Source organism: Heteronotia binoei, chromosome 6, assembly GCF_032191835.1.
Source record: "Heteronotia binoei isolate CCM8104 ecotype False Entrance Well chromosome 6, APGP_CSIRO_Hbin_v1, whole genome shotgun sequence".
Lineage (NCBI taxonomy): Eukaryota > Metazoa > Chordata > Lepidosauria > Squamata > Gekkonidae > Heteronotia > Heteronotia binoei.
In genome coordinates, this window is record NC_083228.1 from 103726111 (window position 1) to 103748328 (window position 22218).

The 22218-nt window shown below is 42.4% G+C and overlaps 1 protein-coding gene across 1 annotated transcript in view; it reads right to left on the reverse strand.

Annotated features, from left to right (window-relative positions):
* Nucleotides 1–21096, reverse strand: part of PCOLCE2 (procollagen C-endopeptidase enhancer 2) — a 36545-nt gene extending 15449 nt beyond the window's left edge. Inside the window, exons 1-3 of the mRNA XM_060242305.1 lie at nucleotides 20766–21096; nucleotides 14450–14555; nucleotides 1055–1310 (exon numbers count right to left, since the gene is read on the reverse strand). Coding sequence (XP_060098288.1) covers nucleotides 1055–1310; nucleotides 14450–14555; nucleotides 20766–20860 — 457 coding nt within the window. The 5' untranslated portion in view covers nucleotides 20861–21096. The remainder of the gene's footprint in view (nucleotides 1–1054; nucleotides 1311–14449; nucleotides 14556–20765) is intronic.
* Between the last annotated feature and the right edge of the window lie 1122 nt (nucleotides 21097–22218).

The following is a 22218-nucleotide window of genomic DNA, read 5'->3' on the forward strand; positions in this document are numbered from 1 at the left end:
AGTCAGAAGAGTGAAATATGGGGAGGGACGGTGGCTCAGTGATAGAGCATCTGTTTAATAAGCAGAAGGTCCCAGGTTCAGTCCCTGGCATCTCCAACTAAAAAGGGTCCAGGCAAATAGGCATGAAAAACCGCAGCTTGAGACTCTGGAGAGCTGCTGCCCGTCTGAGTAGACAATATTGACTTTGATGGACTGAGGGTCTGATTCAGTATAAAGCAGCTTCATATGTTCAAATCTATAGTTGAATTCAGACAGGCTTTTTGACCTGCCATAGCCACCCCCACTCCCAGATTTAATGTGCACAATCTCACACACACATCTGTTCCCCACAGCCCACTCATCCTTACCTCATCATAGGATGACTCCCATAGGCATTAAATAGTCACTGGGAACTTCCTGGTGGCAAAGTCCCCGCCATGCCTCCATTGCGTGTTTCTGGGCATGTGACTGGATGAGCACACCATGCATACACAGAAGCTGTGTGAATGCTCTGCCCCATGCAGCCCATCTGATGGCTGCAGCATGCCTCAACTTGGATCAGCTTTTTTAAAGCCAAGAGGCTGCAGCAGCAACCAGCTTGTCTGATCCCAACCCATGTTGGGCTAATGAGGCACATTTAAATGGGGGCCTTTCATCACAAATACTTTTTAAAAGCCACACTGCTCACATTTGGGCAGGAATGCTGCACAACTTGCCTCCAGTGGGAAATCTTTTTTTCTTTTTTAGTTTTTATGGCCAGGACTTTTTTTGTAGAAAAAGTCCAGCAGGAATTCATTTGCATATTAGGTCACACACCCTGACACCAAGCCAGCCGGAACTGCATTCCTGTACGTTCCTGCTCACAAAAAGCCCTGATTATGGCTATGCAGTAGCTGAACAAACTTGCCCAGTAGTCAAACCAGTCTGTATTTATTCAGTGAAATACTGGGAACTAATGTTTGGTGGTTTACAAAGCATTTCTAATACTTCTCTGCAGCCAAAATATATTGTCTAATTCCATCTATATAATCTTAGTATCTAATATTAAAACAAGCACTAAGAATATGCAACATACCTCTCTCATGTGGTTCTGCTGCAGAAAACTTTGCAACAAAACCATTTCCGGCCGTATTGGCATCTGAAATCATTTGCACCAACATTTTATTGTTATTGGCTACCAGAGCACCAGGTCTGGAAGTGCCACAGAATCTGCCAAGGCGTTGCCCATTGTCATGGCCACTGTACACATCCACAAAGTCATATCTGCACAAGTTATCACTCTCCAGGTCTATGAATCTAAAGGAAAGGACAACCACTTTCCCTTCAGGAACCTACAGAGAAAAAGGATGTTAAAACCTTAATTGTTCATAGTATAAAACATCCTGTTGTGCCAAAAATGCTATGATCTACTATTTGTGCTGCTGAGTCCCATTCCCAGATAATCATGCATAAGACTGCATCCTTAAGCTAAAATCCTAAGAATACCATCCTCAAAGTAAGTTCCATTGAATAAAATGGAGGTTATACTGGAGTAGACTGCCTTATTGTTCCCTTAATATATTATCTGGTATGATGATCAGATAAACTCCTTCTCAAAAATTCTTATATCAACTTGCATTGTTTATATATTCTTATCTGCTCTTCATGTTGCTTGGTGGTGGAAAGTGCCATCAAGTAGCAGTTGATTTATGGTAACCTCATAGGGTTTTTAGGCAAGATATGTTCAGAGGTGGTTTGCCATTGCTTGCTTCTTCATGCTGCTTACACAACATGAAATTTTGTTCACACATATACTTATTCCATCTTCAAAAATACACCGTGATGCAACCTTTTATTGTGTGGCACTATCTGTCATATCACTTTTTAATGCCACTAATTTTGAGCCATTTCAGCTGCAAGGCCCTCCAATTTGTGTGGCAGAGAAGCATGAACGTATGTGCATATGGTTCATATCACACATTACATTATACATATGTTGGGGCCAAGGGAAAATTCATGTTTTTCCACCATGCACATTACAGATCTATTCAGATAGCAATACACAGTCCCACACAGTTTGTAAATAATAGGCAAAATCACAACTACAAGGAGATATGTAAGATGAGGCAAATACTATACCACTAAATGTGTAAATTCTTTGTGCTCACATCATTTTCGAAATAATGAATTATACCAAACAATTACCTCTTACATGGGCCACCTACATCATTAATTGATTTATATTAAAATGTTTACTAGAGGTGCTTTTTTAATGCTATGGCTGAACAAAGAAAACTTACTTTGCGGCAGAGATTGCGTCCGCAATTTCGCGCCCGGCACAACTGTTCAATACAATTCGGACTCTTACAACGCTGCCACAGGGCAGACCAAATTTTAATGAATTGGAAATTGGCTGTGAGGCTTTTGCGAATTTTTTTGCGGATAAAATCGCATCGCTCCGTTCCGACTTCCCTGCCACATTAGATACAGTTAGCGAACCTGAGGCTCCGTGCCTGTCTTCGGAGTGTGTCCTGGACGGTTTCGGCGCGCTCAGCCTGGAAGAAGTTGACAGGATCCTCCTATCTGCACGCCCAACAACTTGTAAATTGGACCCATGCCCCTCCTGGCTTATTAAGACCTGCCAGAGGGAGCTAAGATATCCTATACGGGATATCATAAATAGATCCCTATTGGAGGGACATTTTCCATCGGCGCTCAAAGAGGCGGTGGTCCGTCCCCTCCTGAAGAAAACAACGTTAGATCCGACCGAATTGGCACACTACCGGCCGGTATCGAATTTGCCCTTTTTGGGCAAACTTATAGAGAGGGCAGCGGCGTTGCAGCTACAGAGCTTCCTGGATGATGCTTCTGTCCTCGACCCCTACCAGTCTGGTTTTCGCCCGGGCCACGGGACGGAGGCGGTGCTGGTCGCCCTGGTGGATGACCTTCGGCGACATCTGGATCAAGGCGGCTCGGCGGTGCTGATGTTGTTGGACCTATCGGCAGCGTTCGATATGGTCGACCATCGGCTCCTGGCGTGCCGCCTTGCCGACGCAGGGATTCAGGGGTTGGCCTTGCAATGGCTTTCCTCTTTCCTTGACGGTCGGGGACAAAGGGTGGCGATTGGGGAGGAACTGTCCCGGAGACACACGCTTGAGTGCGGGGTGCCTCAAGGGGCGGTGCTTTCCCCGATGTTATTTAACATCTATATGCGCCCCCTTGCCCAGATGGCCCGAGGGTATGGGCTGGGTTGCCATCAGTATGCTGATGACACCCAGCTCTATCTGCTTATGGACGGCCGGCCCGCCTGCGCCCCAGAAAATCTGGACCGGGCGTTACAGGCAGTGGCTAGGTGGCTTAGGCTGAGTGGGCTGAAGCTGAACCCGGCGAAGACAGAGGTCCTTTGCTTAGGTCGCTGCGGCCCGGGAAGGGAACTCCCCCTGCCAGTTTTTGACGGCGCTCCATTAACAGCGTCGGGCAGGGTTAAGAGCCTGGGGGTGCTGTTGGAGCCTTCATTGACGATGGAGGCTCAGATAGCAGCCACTGCCAAGTCCGCTTTTTTTCATCTTAGGCGGGCGAGGCAGTTGGCCCCCTTCCTGGAACGTGACGACCTGGCAACAGTGATTCATGCTACGGTCACCTCGAGGCTGGACTACTGTAATGCCCTCTACATGGGGCTACCCCTGTGCCGAACCCGGAAACTGCAGTTGGTGCAGAACGCTGCTGCCCGGCTGTTATTAGGGCTCCCAAGATGGGAGCACATTCGACCGGGGCTCCAGGGTCTGCACTGGCTGCCAGTAATATTCCGAGTCCGGTACAAGGTGTTGGTTATGACCTTTAAAGCCCTATATGGCCTAGGACCTGCCTACCTTAGGGACCGTCTCTTCCCACACGTTCCCCAGAGAGTACTACGTTCAGGTTCACAAAACCTGTTGGTAGTCCCCGGGCCAAAGGAGGCCCGCCTAAAATCCACCAGGGATCGGGCCTACTCAATAACGGCACCTTATTGGTGGAACCAGCTGCCGGAAGAGGTGCGGGCCCTGCGGGATCTAGGGCAATTCCGCAGGGCCTGTAAGACAGTCCTCTTCCGGCAGGCCTATGATATTAACTGACAATGCAAAATATCCTGGATGAAAAAATGTATCTATAGGCCGCCGGTTTTTTACTCTATCTTGTTTTTACTAAATTATGGTTTAATGGTATTTTAATTGTTTAAACTGAAATTGTTTTAATTTTTGTGTTGTAAGCCGCCCTGAGACACCTAGGTGAGAAGGGCGGGGTATAAATCTTAATATAAATAAATAAATAAATAAATATAAATAAATGAAACAGTGTGGAAAAAATTAAACATGAGATGGAGCTATTCAGTTCCACAGCTGCAACATAAGAATTAATAAACTATCACAATCCCATGAAATTTTGTCATAAGAAAACTACAGAACCTGTTTAGAAAGAACTTGCAAACTGTTACTTTCCAGTTTATAAACATACTTCAGAAATTTCACATAAAGTTGTGGCATTTTTGTTATTGCAGCACCCGAGTTTTAATATTTATTTTGTTTTAATATTACCTTTCCTCCAAGGGGCTTTGGGTAGTATACATGGGTCAGCCCTCTCCCTCCACCCATTTTATCCATACAACCCCATACAACTGTCTAAGGCAGTGATGCTCTGTATTCTTGGTGCTTGGGGTTGCAACAGTGGGAGGGCTTCTAGTGTCCTGGCCCCATTAGTGGACCTCCTGATGCACCTGTTGGGTTTTTTGCTACTGTGTGACAGAGTGTTGGGCTGGATGGGCCATTGGCCTGATCCAACATGATTTCTCTTACGTAGGATAGAATGAGTTAATCAAAATTATCCATTGAATTTCATGCCAATGGAGGGAATGATTTTTGCTAGGTATTTTAATATGTTTCATTTGGTTTATGTAATTGTTTATCTGTATGTTTTTCAGGGACATGAAGTTAAAAAGTGGCATCTAATACGATTGGATTCAAAAAGAACTCCATCTGCAAGCAGGATGCATTTCAACTCATGCCTAGGAAGGTTATGATTTTTTGTTCTGGCTGCACCCCCCTCCATGCTGCATTAAGTACTTATCTTAATGGTTCTCAAACTGTAGGAACAGTTTTTTGAAGAGCAAGATAAGCTTCAGTGGGAAGGGAAGCCAGAAAGGCCCCCTCGTGTATGGTACATGCAGTACTTGGAATCTTAACTTTCTTATTAGGACCTGATTTTGGATAAATTAAAGCATATAACTATGAGTATATGAACTAATGGTTTCTCTCTATTGTGTCTTGATAAGAAAAATGAAAAAGCTATATTACATTTATTTTGGGCTGTACAAAATCTTCTGGCTTAATCTCAATAGAGAGCTATGATACCCAAGAACTAACTGAAAAGAGAAAGTAAGATTATAAATTAGCAGTTCCTCTTTCTCTCCCTTTCTCCCACCCTTTCTCTAGGGAAAAAGTGAGCTAATTTTTCCCTTTCCAAGGAAAAGAGAGTTATTTTCTCTATCAAAGCTGCCCTAATTTCCTAAATATTGTGCAGATATAGCTCCACTGTCTGACTTATTTGCTTGCTCCCTATAAAGATACTGCACACAAACAGCTCAGGGTTGGTGGTTTTTCTACAGCCCCCAAATTCATGTAACTCCAGACAAATTACTAGGGGCTAATACAGATTTGTTTTCCTCTTATGTCACTTTTAAGCCTCCTGTGCATTTAGGAATATATTTGTTCACTTACTCTAATGAAGATCCCCATGTTTCCAAGGTGTAGTCTCAACTTTAGCTGGGAGTCTGGACAAAGTGTTTTTTTGCTTTTCTTGTGCTTATACATTATTGGAAACACATCTTCTGCCTCCATAGCAGGTACCCTCCTTCCCTCCCTAATGAGGAGATTTCTTCTGAATATTTCATGCTCCTCCAAAACTGATGCTGAATATCTTTCATATGGTCCCTGTCTTTGCCCTTGGCTTAACCAAGTCTCTGGGAATGGTCTCAAACTAGATGGTGAGGATTTATGAATGACAGTGCCATTCATATGAGGTCAGGTTGAGGGATCACAGAATTCTCTGTGGGTATAACTTTTTCCCCCTTCAACGGTGGTTGGTTGTTGGTTCTTGAGGCATGGATGAAAATACACACTCAATGAACAGGAATACAGAAGGTTATTAAAAGTTATACACTACTGCCAGCATGTTATAATAATACATTCAAACCCTCAGTTTTAAAACAAATCTTGCATTGTTGTTTTTCTTTTTTTTTAACTTATGTCCTTGATTGACAAGACAAAATAAATGTTTTGAAAGAAAAGCCAGTGTCAAACAAAAAGTATGCATGAAGCTATGGCATGGCTCAGCTGTAAGGCCAAATAATAGTTTGGTGCCTCTATGCTCGGGCATCCCCACCCCAACCCCAGCCACATCGTCAGAGTCAATTAGTGCTTCTGCATTAACACAAACCATATCATTTACTCTTACATCTGCACTGGCAGACTATGATTTTGCTTTCCATCCAAACTAAGATTGCAAACCACCTTCAAATATGGACTGTAATCATGGGTTATAGGCAAAGTGTAAATGGCTAACCAAAGAGAGGTGAACTAAATGGAAGCATAAGGGGAAGGGGACCAGGTATAAATAAGTGAGTTCAGACCTCATTTACTTAAACCTAAAATCATTGTTTGATTAAATCTTTAACCATACCTGTATAGTTTCCAAGTTGAGATCTTAACAGGAACACCCAACAGTTGTGATAGTTACTACTGCGAGGGGAGGGGATGCGACGTGGAAGAAGGGATGAAAAATTAACTGGATATGCAAAAGTTGATCCAAATCTCTTTTGTGTTTTGAGCTCAGACATAACATGCATCCCCAAGCAGAGATAATCTGTCTTTGAGTATTATAAAACTTTTCTGTGTAATGAATTTTACCAGAGAGGGAAATTGAAGCTCACAGATCTGATTTGCCAAACTTATGGCAAAACTAGAAACAAAAGTGGGAATTCCCCATTTTCAGTACCACTCTATTCACTTTTCCTTACTGTCTACTTGTTTTAAAATATCTGTTTAGCTAAAGACTTCCAATGGCTGAAATATTTTTCAGGAAGCCAGATCTCAGCACTTGTTTTGAATAGTTTTCATGGACAGCTGTTACCACGAGTTCTTAAATGTCAAGGATACGTGTCTGTAAGAATTTATTTTGATATTTTAAATAATAATTTTTTTCATATTTTTGTCTCATCAGGAAAACATTTACCTGTGTTAACTAACTTCATCCAAATGATAAGAAAATAAAATATTTCTTGGATGTTCAGTTGTGCTATTGAGGGTCTGATTCTGCTCTCACTTGAGTCAAGAGTATAATCAGTTTTGTGTTCTCTGTAAAGAGCAGGTGAACTATTTTGGGATAGAAAAAAAATGACAACTATCCATCAGCCTGTCTTGCCCTTATCACTTCTCAGAGCAATTTAAAATTGTTCTGAATAACATACACAAATACAGCATACATTTGGACATGCTGAAGGCTATTCAGTTTGTAGCACCCTTAACAGTTCTCTATGGAAGGTTTAGACAGATACCTCTCCAAAATAGATTATGTTCATGTGAATTAGGAGTCCTTGATTCTATATCCCATATTATTTTAGAATGTCCTCTCCTGGCCTCACAACGTAGACGATTTTTAGCTGAATATCTCCAACACAATGTATTTACTAAAAGGAAAATTCTATTCTACCTTTTAGAAGATCTTAATCCCCATATTAGTACATGTGTTGCGAACTTCTTAGCGGAAGCCTATCAAATTAAATCTAGGCATACTACTGTATTTTAATTGCTGGGTGTCTACTCTTGATTAGTGTTATTGGCTGCTATTTTAATTGATTGTTTATGTATTGTGTTTACTATATTTCAGGCCTTTGTATCTACTTTTGATTGTGAATCGTTACTGCTCTTATGCCAATAAAAGTCTGAACTGAACTTATTATACTGCCTAGGTTCGCCATAGCTGTCCTCCCAAGGAGCAAACATCTTTTAATTTCATGGCTACAGTCATCATCTGCAGTGATCTTGGATCCCAGAAATGTGAAGTCTGTCACTACTTCCATGTCTTCCCCTTCTATTTGCCTTGGTGTGATGGAGCCAGATGCCATGATCTTAGTTTTTTTGGTGTTGAGTTTCAAGCCTACTTTTGTGCTCTCCTCTTTCACCCTCAACAAGAGATTCTTTAGGTCCTCCTCACTTTCTGCCATTAGAGTAGTGTCATCTGCATATCTGAGGTTGTTGATGTTTTTCCCGGCAATCATAATTCCAACTTGTGCTTCATCTAGGCCAGCATTCCACATGATGTACTCTGCATATAAATTAAAAAAGCAGGGTGACAATATACATCCTTGTCAAACTCCTTTTCCTATTCTAAACCAATCAGTTGTTCCATATCCCGTTCTGACAGTTGCTTCTTGACCCTTATACAGGTTTCTCAGAAGACACATGAGGTGGTCTGGTACTCTCATCTCTTTAAGGACTTGCCACAGTTTGTTGTGATCCACACAATCAAAGGCTTTAGCATAGTCAATGAAGCAGCAATAGACGTTTTTCTGATACTCCTGTGCTTTCTCCATAATCCAGCGAATGTTGGCAATTTGATCTCTAGATCTCCTCTACCTCTCCGAAACCCATCTTGAACTTCTGGTAGTTCCCGATCTACATACTGCTGAAGCCTAGCTTGTAGGATCTTTAACATGACCTTGATGGCATAATGTGTGCATCACTTTAACAGCATCATCTTTTAGGACTTTGAATAGCTCAGCTGGGATACCGTCATCTCTGCTCGCTTTGTTGTTAGTAATGCTTTCTAAAGACCATTTGACTTCATACTCCAGGATGTCTGGCTCAAGGTCAGTGATTTCACTGTCATGGTTGTTCGGGACATTGAAATCCTTCTTATATAATTCTTCTGTGTATTCTTGCCACCTCTTCCTGATCTCTTCTGCTTCTGTTAGGTCCCTACCATTTTTGTCCTTTATCATGGCCATCTTTGCACAAAATGTTCCCTTGATTTCTCCAATTTTCTTGAATAGATCTCTTGTCCTTCCCATTCTATTATTTTCCTCTATTGCTTTGCATTGTTCCTTCAGGAAGGCCTCCTTATCTCTCCTTGCTGTTCTCTGGAAATCTGCATTCAGTTGGGTGAATCTTTCCTTTTCACCTTTGCCTTTCGCTTTCCTTCTTTCCTCAGCTATTTGTAAAGCCTCATCAGACAGCCACTTTGCTTTCTTGCATTTCTTTTTCTTTGGGATGGTGCTGATTGCTGCCTTCTGTACAAAACCTCCATTCATAGTTCATAAACCTCCATTCATAGTTCTTCAGGCACTCTATCAATTCTAGTTCCTTAAACCTATTCTTCACCTCCACTGTATATTCATAAGGGATGTGATCAAGGTCAAACCTGAATGGCCTAATGGCTTCCCCAGTTTTCTTCAGTTTAAGCCTGACTTTTGCGATGAGTAGCTCATGATCTGAGCCGCAGTCAGCTCCAAGTCTTGTTTTTGCTGACTGTAAGGAACTTCTCCATCTTTGACTGCAGAGTATATAATCAATCTGATTTCTGTGTTGCCCATCAGGTGATGTCCACATGTAGAGTCACCTTTTAGGTTGTTGGAAGAGGGTGTTCGCTATGACCAGCTTGTTCTCTTGACAAAACTCTATTAGCCTTTGCCCAGCTTCATTTTGTTCTCCAAGGCCAAACTTGTCAGTTGTTCCGGTCACCTTTTGACTTCCCACTTTGGCATTCCAGTCCCTTATGATGAGGAGGACATCTTTTTTTGGTGTTAATTCTAGAAGGTGTTGTAGATCTTCATAGAACTGGCCCACTTCAGCTTCTTCTGCATCAGTGGTTGGGGCATAGACTTGGATTACTGTGATATTGAATGGTTTGCCTTGGATATGGACCGCGATCATTCTGTCATTTTTGAGATTGTATCCCATTACTGTCTTCCTCACTCTCTTATTAACTATAAAGGCCACACCATTTCTTCTATGGGACTCTTGTCCACAATAATAGATGTAGTGATCCTCTGAGTTAAATTCACCCATTCCCGTCCATTTTAGTTCACTGATTCCCAAGATGTCGGTGTTCAGTCTTGCCATCTCTTGTTTGACCACATCTAGCTTACCTTGATTCATAGATCTTACAACCCACGTTCAAATGCAATATTGTTCTTTGCAGCATCGGACTTTTCTTTCACCATCAGACACGTCCACAGCTGAGCATCCTTTTGGCTTTGGCCCAGCTGCTTCACTCTTTCTGTGGTTACTTGGATGCTCTTCCCCAGTAGCATATTGGGTACCTTCTGACTTGAGGGGCTCATCTGCCAGCGCCATCTTTTACCCTTTTGTTTCTGTTCATGGGGGTACTTAATGTAGTACTTATAATGTAGTACTTATGATTAATTATAACAAATTCCATTTATTATCTTTGTTGCTGAATTTAATTACTTAGTAATGTCTGTCCTGTAATTTCAGAAGATCCTCCCAATGCTTTGTTCACTGGTGAAAGCTGCAGCTGAGGCTCACAATCTTCTGTGGCATTTGCATATGACTGTAGTCTTAGATATGACTTTCATAAAGACCACTAAGACCCTCCGCTGGGAGTATGCCGCACTGAACAAAATGGGGCTTCTGAGTGAGACCTGTTTAGGATTGGTCCCATAGAAACAAGAAGTTTGAAGATATGTTTTATACAGGTCCCACAGAAACAAGAAGATATGTTTTGTACAAAGTCAGGTTGGTGTAGTGGTTAAGTGTCTGGAATCTTATCTGAGAGAACTGGATTTGATTCTCCACTCTGCCAAATGTACCTGCTGATGTGACCTTCAGTCATAAGTTCTTGCAGACCTGTTCCTCTGAAGAGTAGTTTCTGTCAGAGCTCTCTCAGCTCCACCTACCTCACAGGGTGTCTGTTGTAGGGAGGGGGAGGGAAAGGAGATTGTAATCCACTCTGAGACTCCTTTGGGTGGTGAAGGGCAGGATATAAATCCATATTCTTCTTTCATTGCTCCCACTGTACTCATTCAAACTAGCTTCCCAGCAAGCATATTTAGCAGTAATATAATTTAAACATCAGAATGGACATCAGATTTAAGAGAATCACCATTCCCTGAACTGCCTTTCCAAGAGAATTCTAATTGTGTCAAGTTCTGTCACTACACAGGCATTTGAAACAGTTTGTTGTCAAGTCTGGGACTGCAACAGGCTCCCAGAAGCAAGCCAGACACACAGAGAATGTTCAGAGAACTCAGTATTCAGCACTGAGTCATGGACCACTAGGATGGCACTTCAGAGCCCAGAATCCACCAAACAGTTCTAGACTCACAGAAGTTGTCAGGAACATACAGAATCCATCTTAAGCTGCTGGCTTGAATTCTCCTTCAATCTCCAGCTTCCACCCATGGATGAAGACTTTTTTGTTTCATTGTTTCAATAACCATTATTGGACCTCCTCCCTGGTTCTGGTATTGTTTGTATTTTTATTGAATTATTTTATAATTTTATATGCTGTTTTTAACTATGGGACTGTGATCAGGTGGAAAGATGGCATTAAATATGTTAAATAAATAAATACATTAAGTGTCTTCACTAAGGAGAATATGAGTGAAGAGAACATGGCGCACTGTGAGATTGTGTTCACTGTGACTTCATTGTGACTGGAGAAGAAGCTGGGCAACCCTCTGGCCTCACTGCCATAGGTAGTTTTGAAGCAGTCTGATGGTCTTATATGGTTGAAAACAAGGGAATGCTAGGGAGACTGGGAGCACTTCTCCTCACTCACCTTCCAACCTTCCAGCACTCACAGTTTTGAAGCAGTCTGATGGTCTTATATGGTTGAAAACAAGGGAATGCTAGGGAGACTGGGAGCACTTCTCCTCACTCACCTTCTGTTCCACACAATGTTCTGTGTCATCCCAGGTAATAATGCAACCACCTTTATCAGTTCCATGATATTAGGCTGCAGTTGAGTGAGAAAGACCCTCCTAAAACTCAGTTAAGCAAGATCCAACACAATTTTGTTTCTTTTACTCTAACAATTTATACTACACCTTTTGATCACCTAATCTTCAAGGCAGCTTTCAAACAAAGGATTAACTAGAACACAGACACAAAAAAGAATTAAGATATACCATGCAATAGGGAATATATATATATATATATATATATGCTTCTTCTCAGAAATCTTTTAATGGAATTCAGCTACTGAACATATTTAATTATCCAGTTAAAGTGTGTGACAGTGCTGAATGCTATTTTTATATCATATTCTTATACACTTGTATGTACTGAGGGTTCTTAGATTACTCAACCTAAATCACTGAGGACTGCCAAGAAGGAGATTATGTTAAAACCACTGGCATGCGACGCTTTCTGTTTTGCTATATGAGAGACAATCGGTAACAGCTGTGGTAGCACCACAGGCTCTTGGATTGTATCAAGGCTGTAATATAAAGCACTGAATTTTATAGAATGACCAGCTTCTATAGTTAGAGAAACAGAATAACCAACTTCTATACTGAAAGAAAGACTGAACCTCTTGAAGAGATACTGTTTTAAAAAGGCAAGCACCGGTTCATTACCAACCCGTGAGGTGACTGTTTTACACCAGGCTTAATTAGTAAATCAGTCACAGAAGATTTCTGAAACTGTGTGTGTGTGTGCTACATGCTATCAAGTCACTTCCAATTTAGGGCTACCCAAGGAATTAATGACCTGCAAAGTGTGAGAGCTAGTGTAGTGTAGTGATTAAGAGTGTCAGATTTGTATCTGGGATACCTGTTCAAATCACTCGTGCCATAGAAGCTTACTGGGTGACCTTGGTAGGGCTGTCAGGTCCTTACCTGGTGCCAGCAGTGGGTGAAAGGAAACTTTCCAGGAGTCTGTGGGGTGGGATGACATCATGTGCAACATTCCTGGCATGATGACATCACTTCTGTGTGACATCCCATCCTGTGGGCTCATGACTGTTGGGGGCAGGGCTTCCATAGCCAACTAGCTGGTTGGTGGCAGGCAGGAGCCCTTGAAATTGGAGAGCTCCCACTCCCATCTGGGGGCTGGCAAGTGGCAACCCTAGACCTTGAGCCAGTCACACTCTCTCATCCTAACCTACCTCAAAGGACTGTTGTGCTGATAAAATGGAGGAGAGGAGAATGATGTAAGCCCCTTTGAATCCTCACTGGGGAGAAAGGTGAGGAACAAATGAATAAATAAATGATACAATTTATTGTTTCTGAAAAACATATAGTAATATAATGAACTGTCACACTACTCCTGGTCTTGCCTTATCATTCTAGTCCTTTGATAATCAAACCAACCTGTAAGCACAGAGTGAGTAGCTGTTTCATTTGTTGCAACTATGCAAAAAATCCAGGACAGCCACAAGGAAGCCGTGGCTCTTGAAAGTGTGGGTAGTTCTTATCATGCACAAACTGACATTTAGAAATGGCTAGACAGCTTAATAAGAACTGTGCCTTTTGTTAATAATTTATTTGGAAAAGCCTAGTAGATCTTATTTAATTCAATATACATCTACATTGCTTTTATGATCAGAAAATGATTACAATTAATATTTTACCTGCGCAGGGTGGGGGGGTTGGAGGGAAAGGGAAGCTTGGAATCTGGTGTCAAGTGATGTTATATGAGGGGAGGGACGGTGGCTCAGTGGCAGAGCATCTGCTTGGTAAGCAGAAGGTCCCAGGTTCAATCCCTGGCATCTCCAAAAAAGGGTCCAGGCAAATAGGTGTGAAAAACCTCAGCTTGAGACTCTGGAGAGCCGCTGCCAGTCTGAGTAGACAATACTGACTTTGATGGACCAAGGGTCTGGTTCAGTATAAGGCAGCTTCATATGTTCATATATGTGCTAGATAGTAGTTTACTTGAATTTTTTCAATTAAAAGCATGCATGTTCCCCCTCCATATAACACCCCCAAATGTGTTATCCATCATTAACTTACTCATAACACATGAAACAGCTTGCATGTTCCTTTCTAAAATGCTTAATGCCTTTGAAACGTGTGATAAAAAGGTGCCTAGTGTCCTTGTATAAACAATGGGCATTTCTTATTTGGGCTCCTTTATAGGAGGAGACAGGATGAACTCATTCAGTGTACCTTATCCTTGCAGTCCACACACTCCAGCATTAAAGCCTAAATTCCAAAAACTGGCTGATTTACAGCAAGAGGTCCTACTTTCTAGAGTCAACTTTCATTTCCACAACTGAAATTATGAAATTTTCACTACTGATTTATCTGAATATGATTGGATGCTCTACTTTTCATTACTGCATTAAATGCAATTTTAAAGTAGTCCATCCTGATGAATTACCATTATGCTACCAATATATCATCACAGGCACCCTTCACCCAATACAAAGCTCCAGTAATAGAGCAACGCTGCATGCCACAAATTTCAGCAAATTTTGTAACATCAGAAGTTCTTACTGTTATTTTCCAAGTACATTTGCTGTTTGGAGGGTAGACTCCTGGGTATCCTTCACTGCCAATAAACCCTGATAATCCAGTTAGAGCACCACCACATTTAAAAGACCTGGAGGGGGGAAAAAGGAGCTTTACTTACTTCTGAAATAGTATTATAAAGGTTGCAGAGAATAGCTGTCATTTGGAATGCCACTGATAAAATGCACAAGGCATCTGAGAAAAGCAGTTAAACTTTCTGTAGTTATTTAAAATGTAATACAATATAGATGCCTTAAAATAACTGACATCTGGAATGTATTCTAATTCAAAATTGATCAGCCAGGCCTATCCCACAAGTAAAAATATTTGTTATGGGTACAAATGGGTCTGTGGGGGAAGCTGGGGAGCCACATTTCAGAGACAAACCTTAAGCATAGTCATAAGCTCCACATCATCACTAAACTGCTTGGGGAATATGTTCTGCAAGTTGCCTGGAAGCTCAGGGTAAGAAGATACTAGTGAGAGTATTTATTTCACCAAAAAAATTACTACTGTGCCAAATCTAGTTCAAATTACATACATGTCTTATCTAAGAAATCTTTGCAACAAACCTGTAAAATAGACTGGGATTACTGTCTACATTGTATGGAGGGAGGGGGCAGAGGAATGCAGAAGGAGAAAGAATGACATTTCCCTGGATATTGTGCCTTCTGCTGTCACACTGCCTCCCCCTCCTTGTCTAGCTCTTACAGATCATGCTGGGGGCAAAGCCACAAGCACAGCAACATGGAGGGATACTGCTTTTTTGACACTGAAACTCCTAAGCAGGGCTGCATGGAGTCTTCATTTGAAAGAAAATTTCTAAATGCAACACAATACCTACCAATGGCAAAAGATTAATAAGGGGGAGGCTAAAGATCACATGGGGACTGTCAGGAAACTATGCAAACCAAGGAAAGTGATCGTGAAGAAAAGAACACATAATATGTAGCTATTTAAAGAAGCTAAACTGAATGCAGTGAAACAGGCTCTAGAGGTTTATAGAAAGCTGTCAAAGTCACTTTGTGTACACTGAGAACCTTTCAAAACAGGAATTCACAACCCAGAGAGAAGATGTGCAACGAAAATACACATGATAAATATAATATTCAGTGCATTTAGGGGATGTGATGGACGCAATAATTGTTCTGAAGCATCTGTAGCAATTATGAGAAACAAGAGGGTGGTGTAGCAGTTACAGTGTCCTGCTATACTCCAGGAGACACAGGTTTGAATGCCCACTCTGCCCTGGAAGCTCACTCGGTAAACTTGAGCCTGTCATCCACTCATAGCCTAACCTACCTCATAGGGTTGTTATGAAGATAAAATGGAGAAGAGGAGAATGGTGTAAGCTGATCTGAGTTCCCGTTGGGGGAAAAAAATATTCTTTAATATTTTAATATTTTCATTTTATTTAGGTTATATCCCGCCCTTCCCACTAAAGCGGCTCAGGGTGGCTGACAACACAAAAGTTCTAACATAGGATTAAGTTTTAAAATACATCAATTTACAACATTTAAACAATAAACCAGTAAAAACAGTAAAACAGTAAAACAAAGCCATTTACCAAAGTACCATACTCCTTCTATTCGAAATTTTCAATTACCAATCAGTTGTATGCCAACTGGAAGAGGACTGTCTTACAGGTCCTGCGGAACTGCCCAAGGTCCCACAGGGCCCTCACCTCTTCCGGTAGCTGGTTCCACCAGCAAGGGGCTGTGATTGAAAAGGCCCTGTCTCTGGTCGACTTAAGTCGGGCCTCCTTTGGCCCGGGGATTGCAAGCAGGTTTTGAGAACTCGATCTCAACACTCTCTGGGGAACATGTGGGGAGAGACGGTTCCTAACGTAGGCAGGTCCTAGGCCATATAGGGCTTTAAAGGTAATAACCAGCACCTTGTACCGAACTCGGTATATTATTGGCAGCCAGTGCAGTCCCCGGAGCCCTGGCTGGATGTGCTCCCATCTAGGAAGCCCTAATAGCAGCCAGGCAGTGGCATTCTGCACTAGCTGCAACTTCCGGGTTCGGCACAGGGGCAGCCCCATGTTGAGGGCATTACAGTAGTCCAACCTCGAGGTGACCGTTGCGTGGATCACCGTTGCCAGAGCATCATGCTCCAGGAAAGGGGCCAACTGCCTTGCTCGCCTAAGATGAAAGAATGCGGACTTGGCAGTGGCGGCTATTTGAGCCTCCATTGTCAAGGAAGGCTCCAATAGTACCCCCAAGCTCCTGACCTTGTGCGCCGTTGTCAGTGGCGCACCGTCAAAGGCTGGTAAGGGGATTTCTCTTCCCGGGCCACGACGACCCAGGCAAAGGACCTCTGTCTTGGCTGGGTTTAGCTTCAATCCACTCAGTCTGAGCCATTTAGCCACAGCTTGCAACGCCAGGTCCAAGTTTTCTGGCACACAGGCAGGCTGGCCGTCCATAAGTAGATAGAGCTGGGTGTCATCAGCATACTTATGGCAACCCAACCCATACCTTCAGGCAATCTGGGCAAGGGGGCGCATATAGATGTTGAACAACATCGGGGAGAGCACTGCCCCCTGAGGCACTCTGCAATCAAGCGTGTGTCTTTGGGACTGTTCACCCCCAATCGCCACCCTTTGTCCCCGACCTTCAAGGAAAGGGGAAAGCCATTGTAAGGCCAGCCCCTGAATCCCCGGAAGAACTGTCTGGAAGAACAAATAGTGACTAAAGAAATTATCAGAAAGGCAACAGTGCCCCAAGTTCTGAAACAGAAAAGAAAAAGATATCAAGGTGGGTGGAGACAGAAAAAGAAATCCATATAGGTGGGTGGAGTAGACATGTCATGACCACTGGACAGCACTCATCAGTGATTCATTCCCATCTTACTCAGAACAGATGACAGAGAGAAGGAAAATTATTGACTAATGCTAAAAGATACACAACAGACTGATTATAGTCTTATATGGTCAACCTTTTACTCTCTGAGGGCATTCTACTTCTGAACTTAAAGTCACTAGTATTCTAAAAAGAACTTCAAAGGAAAAATACAAAGGGAAATTGCTTAATTAACATTCATCAAGAAGTTTAACATGCTCTCTCACAGACAAGTCTTAATGGGAACTTGAAATTTCTTACTCAGTGTTAATATCTCATCCCCCCCTTGACACATGTTAATTAGCTCTTCTGTACCTATACTTTTCTAGTTGGGTTTGCATATCATGACTCACTCTGACTAGACCTATTAAACCTTGTCTAGTGATCAACAGTATCCATTTTGAGTGGCATGATTACTTTTTTCTGAATGGATATTGTTTTAAACTGTCTTTCTTTATAACAGTTCCCCCACACTACTTCTGTTGTCTACACAGAAATACTTCTTCCTATCCAATGAACATTTAGCATCTGATGAAGTCAGTTCTGACTCTAAACTGGAATAAAATTTCTTATTGTTTAAGGTGCTACCAGACTCCTGTTTTATTTTGCACCTACCCCAGGATTTCTTCTTTTCTAGAATCCCTGAGACAAAGAAAGAATGTATATTCTGGATTTCTTAATGGTTGAACAGAAACTAAAAAGGAGGACAAAGGTATGCTCTCTGTCCTGAAAACAAATGCCATATCCAATGCAATCCTAAACAGAGTTACATCGTTCTATGCACCTTGCCATTGACTTTAGTGAACTTAGAAGGATGTAATTTGTTTAAGATTCCACAACCCCAGGGCTTTTTTTGTAGCAGGAACTCCTATGCATATTAAGCTACACCCCCTGATGTAGCCAATCCTCCAAGAGCTTACAGGCTCTTATTACAGGGCCTACTGTAAGCTCTTGGAGGATTGGCTACATCGGGGGGGGGGGGGGGGTGAAGCCTAATATGCAAAGAAATTCCTGCTACAAAAAAATCCCTGCACAACCCCCATATCCTCACCTTTCCTTACCTAATTGTCTCCTTCTCAGCCACTCACTAACCAACTTTTTATCTGCTTCGTTATCTTCAACTATATTATTCATTTTGTTCATACTCTACCTTTCTCCGCAATGGGGACTCAAAGCAGCTTCTCCTCTCATCCATTTTATCCTATTGCCCTGTGAGATAGGTTAGGTTGAGTGTGTATGATTGGTCCAAAGTCACCCAGACTGGCTCAAAGTCACCCATGGCAGAATGAACCTCTCAGATCTTGGTTTAGAATTCAAACCATTACAACGCACAAGCTTTTGTGGAATGGCTGCTGTTGAACAGTAACCAGCAACTAGGCCTGGGTGAGTTATGCAAGCAGTGTAGTAGCAAGTTACCTGATGGTTGCTAACCAGTCCTGCCCCAAAGCGTCTTCCCTCAAATGCCAGAACAGCCCTGCAAAGCACCATGCCCCTTCTCCCTGACAGACCAAGGCTGGCAACACTTATGTGGCTGCCTAGAAATGGCTACTGAGGTCATTTATTTATTAAAGGTACAGAGGCTGCTTCTATAATTTTGTGTTTCTTTTAACCTCCTTCCTGTATTTTTTAAAAATATGTTTCTGCAAACAGGGTTCTTTTTTCTCAGGTTTGCAGAAGGATGTCTTATCTGTTCATGGCTCCAGTCTCTAGATTTAAGTATCCTCAGAACTGGCAACATTAAGAATTAGATATACTGATCATTATAACAATATTCAATTACTGATTTTTTAAAATGAAAAAGCTCTGGTGACGGGTGGCAGAGATGGCCATTTCTGGGTTAACAGGTCAGGTAAACTAGCCAAGTGGAAGTCCTGTTGTTACTACAGTGCATTGGTATATGCAGCAGGTTATTTTCACATGGACTATATCACAGCCTTCAAATAATGCTATAATCTCAAAATCTCAATATTTTGTCTTCCGGACATGTCACTAAACTACAGAAGTATTCATCCACCCTGTGCTCACTTTTATAAACTTAATTCTGATGTTACCTAACAGTACTTCTGAACTCGAGAGATCCTGACTTCCCAGCCTGTTGTTTAAAGCAGAACCATGGATGAAATATCTAAAAAAGTATGTATAGTCTAGTACAGGAGACTATTTTAGCTTCATTCTTCATGTGCTTGGCACAAAGAATTTTCAATTTAATTTCAATTATTTATTCGGCCAACAACCAGTATGAAGCACAGAGAATTCCCTGAAAAAGGCTTTGTGTGGATTCAATCTTCAGTGTTGCATCAACTCGACTATCAGAATATTAGGAGCAGCGGTACATCACTGCTTCAGTGGTTGTGAACAGAACAGCTTTCCCCTCCCATAAAAGCCATATCAACACAGGCTCAGCTGAAGTTGTGTGTTATTTGTAGAATCTGGTTTCAGTCAATGAGAGAATCGAAGTCCTGTTAGAAATTGTCAACTCAATTACATGTCCCCACATTCCATTTTAAAACTTTTCTCTTTCACAAATGCAGCCTCTGGGATTGTTTGATCAATGAGGAGAACCCTACTGAAGGCATTTTATGCAGTATTCTCACTGCAAAAACTCACCCTGACTTGCTTCATGTGGAGTTACCCAGATGGTTTTTGCCTCACCTGAACGAAAGCAGTTAGGTGCTGGCTTTTTCCAACTATTAAAAGTCAGCCGAGGAAAGGATTAAAAGCACCCCCCCCCGTAAACCTGGGGGGGGGCATTGAGACCTCTTCTTGTGCATGTTAACACGTGGTGAGTATGCACTAAGAATTTGTGGCTAATCACAGCTGTTCTGTCTGCTAATATATCCACTCAGCGTTTACAGAAGATCTACTGTGAACAAATAGCAAAGATGGTCTGGAAACCCTTATAAGACTACACAGGAGCTCAACATCGTTTGACCGCGGAGGTTTGCATTCTCTAACCCAGATACTTTAGGGGCCGTTATGGCATCTACAAATGCTCAGACAATTTTTGTTACTTCAAACTTTCCCAGCACCCAACCCGTGCTTTGCGCTTGTCCTCAAAACAACCCCTTTTATTGGCAGTGGGCATGATCCCACACCAATGCGTTTAGAGCACCGACTCTGTGTGCTGCTAAGGATGTGGTTTTTCACTCCCTGTCGCGTGGAACTGAGCAATTCGGAGGCATACTCTCCCTCTCTGTCCACCTCAACAAGCCAGACGTAAGCCTCATAAGTGAACAGAAGAGTATAGGGGGAGCAAAGTAAGTTGCCCCTCAGCACCACGAGGAACCTAAAGCAGTTTGCGGGGTGTGCCTGCTACTGCGATGCCTTGTGGGGGCAGTGAGGGCGCGGAGACCTGGAAGGAGAGAGAACGGCAAGTAAGGAGTCCGCAGAGCATCTGCTGTTCGCGGGCTCTTGCTCTAACTCCCACTGCAAAGGGGGCTGGTTAGCGTAAGGAGGATTACCTCGGTCTTTGCGGCTGCTGCTTCTTGGAGGTCTGAGCTGTTGCGGCCAGCAGAAGTCCCAGGGCCACGAAGGAGCACGAGGCGGCTGCTCTCATTATTTTGTCCTGCTTCGAGCAGAGGCAGCTGCTGGGCGGCGACGGCGCGGGAGTTGGTCAGGGACCACTTTTATAAAGCGGCGTAGAGGCGACGGTCTCCCTGAAGGAGTTCCTCTGGCGACTCCTCGTGAATATCCCATTTGTTCGTCAAGGCGGGGGGAGGAGAGAAAGGGCTTCGTCCCCAACGGGAAGGGAGCCACCCCTTCGGCCTCCTCCCCCTTTGTGGTGAGGTGGGACGAAGTTCGAGCGCCTTCTTCACGAGAAGGCCGCCTGGAGAAAAACCCCGCTGGGAAACTATCGCTGAGGCGATGTAAAGTGCTTGCCTTTCCTGCTGGTCATTGTTGCCCAGTGAGTCCTCGCAGGAATACACTATATCCTTCTGAAGTCAGGGTAATAACTCCTCCCGAGGCGTAGCCTTATTACCTCTTGCAGCAAAAATAAGCAGGGGTCTTGCAGTGTATTCAAGACTAACAGGCTTTTTAATTCTAATATAAGTATAGGCATCTGAAAAACTGACCCTCTAGTCCACAAAAGTTTATGCTAGAACAAAAACTTGTTAGTATTTAAGGTTCTGAAGTTCTGGGTTTCCCCCCTGATTTCACTGGAGGGCAATTCAGTATAGAACTCTGCACATATGTATGTGTTGGCAGAAATTTGCTCTTGTTAGCAACACAAAAATATTTCTATGCCGCACTAAATTCGTAGCAGTACATGCGATGCAAGGATGTGAGAGTTAAAATAATGCTTTTTATTGACATGCTTTTGTTTTGTTTTATTATTTCAAATTTTTCAATAAACAGGCCAGTCCTAAATCCCAGAAAATTCAATGGAGCTTACTGCCACATGGGTGCACATAGGATTCTGTATCCTTAAACTAGTTTTGTTTTCAGGTTCCACATGGTGACTGGCATACATGAACTTGGCACATGGCAAGAACTGTACTACCCCATGATGACACTGTTGAGTAACCCATCTTCTGCTTTTCACAAACTGCCATGAACTGCATCAAAATTTGTGGAAGTTCAGGATGGCTCTTCAATTAATAAACATCTCTTCACAAACCATTAACCGCCCCCAAATTCACGACAAACTTTAGTTCCTGAGCTGGGTTCAGGCCCATCCATATACAAAGGTTTCTCTACAATTATTTTTTATCTATCAATTTGTCATACCAGTAAGCCATAATAATAATTTGAAATGAAAACATCTCCATAGTATTAGGATCAGATTAAATGGACATTTGACTAATTATCATATATGGGTTTTGTTAAACATATTTTGAGAAGTCTTTCTGCATTTTAATCAGGTTTCATATTTGATTACAAATATTTTAAAGTTTTTGCTGTTGTATACTATTT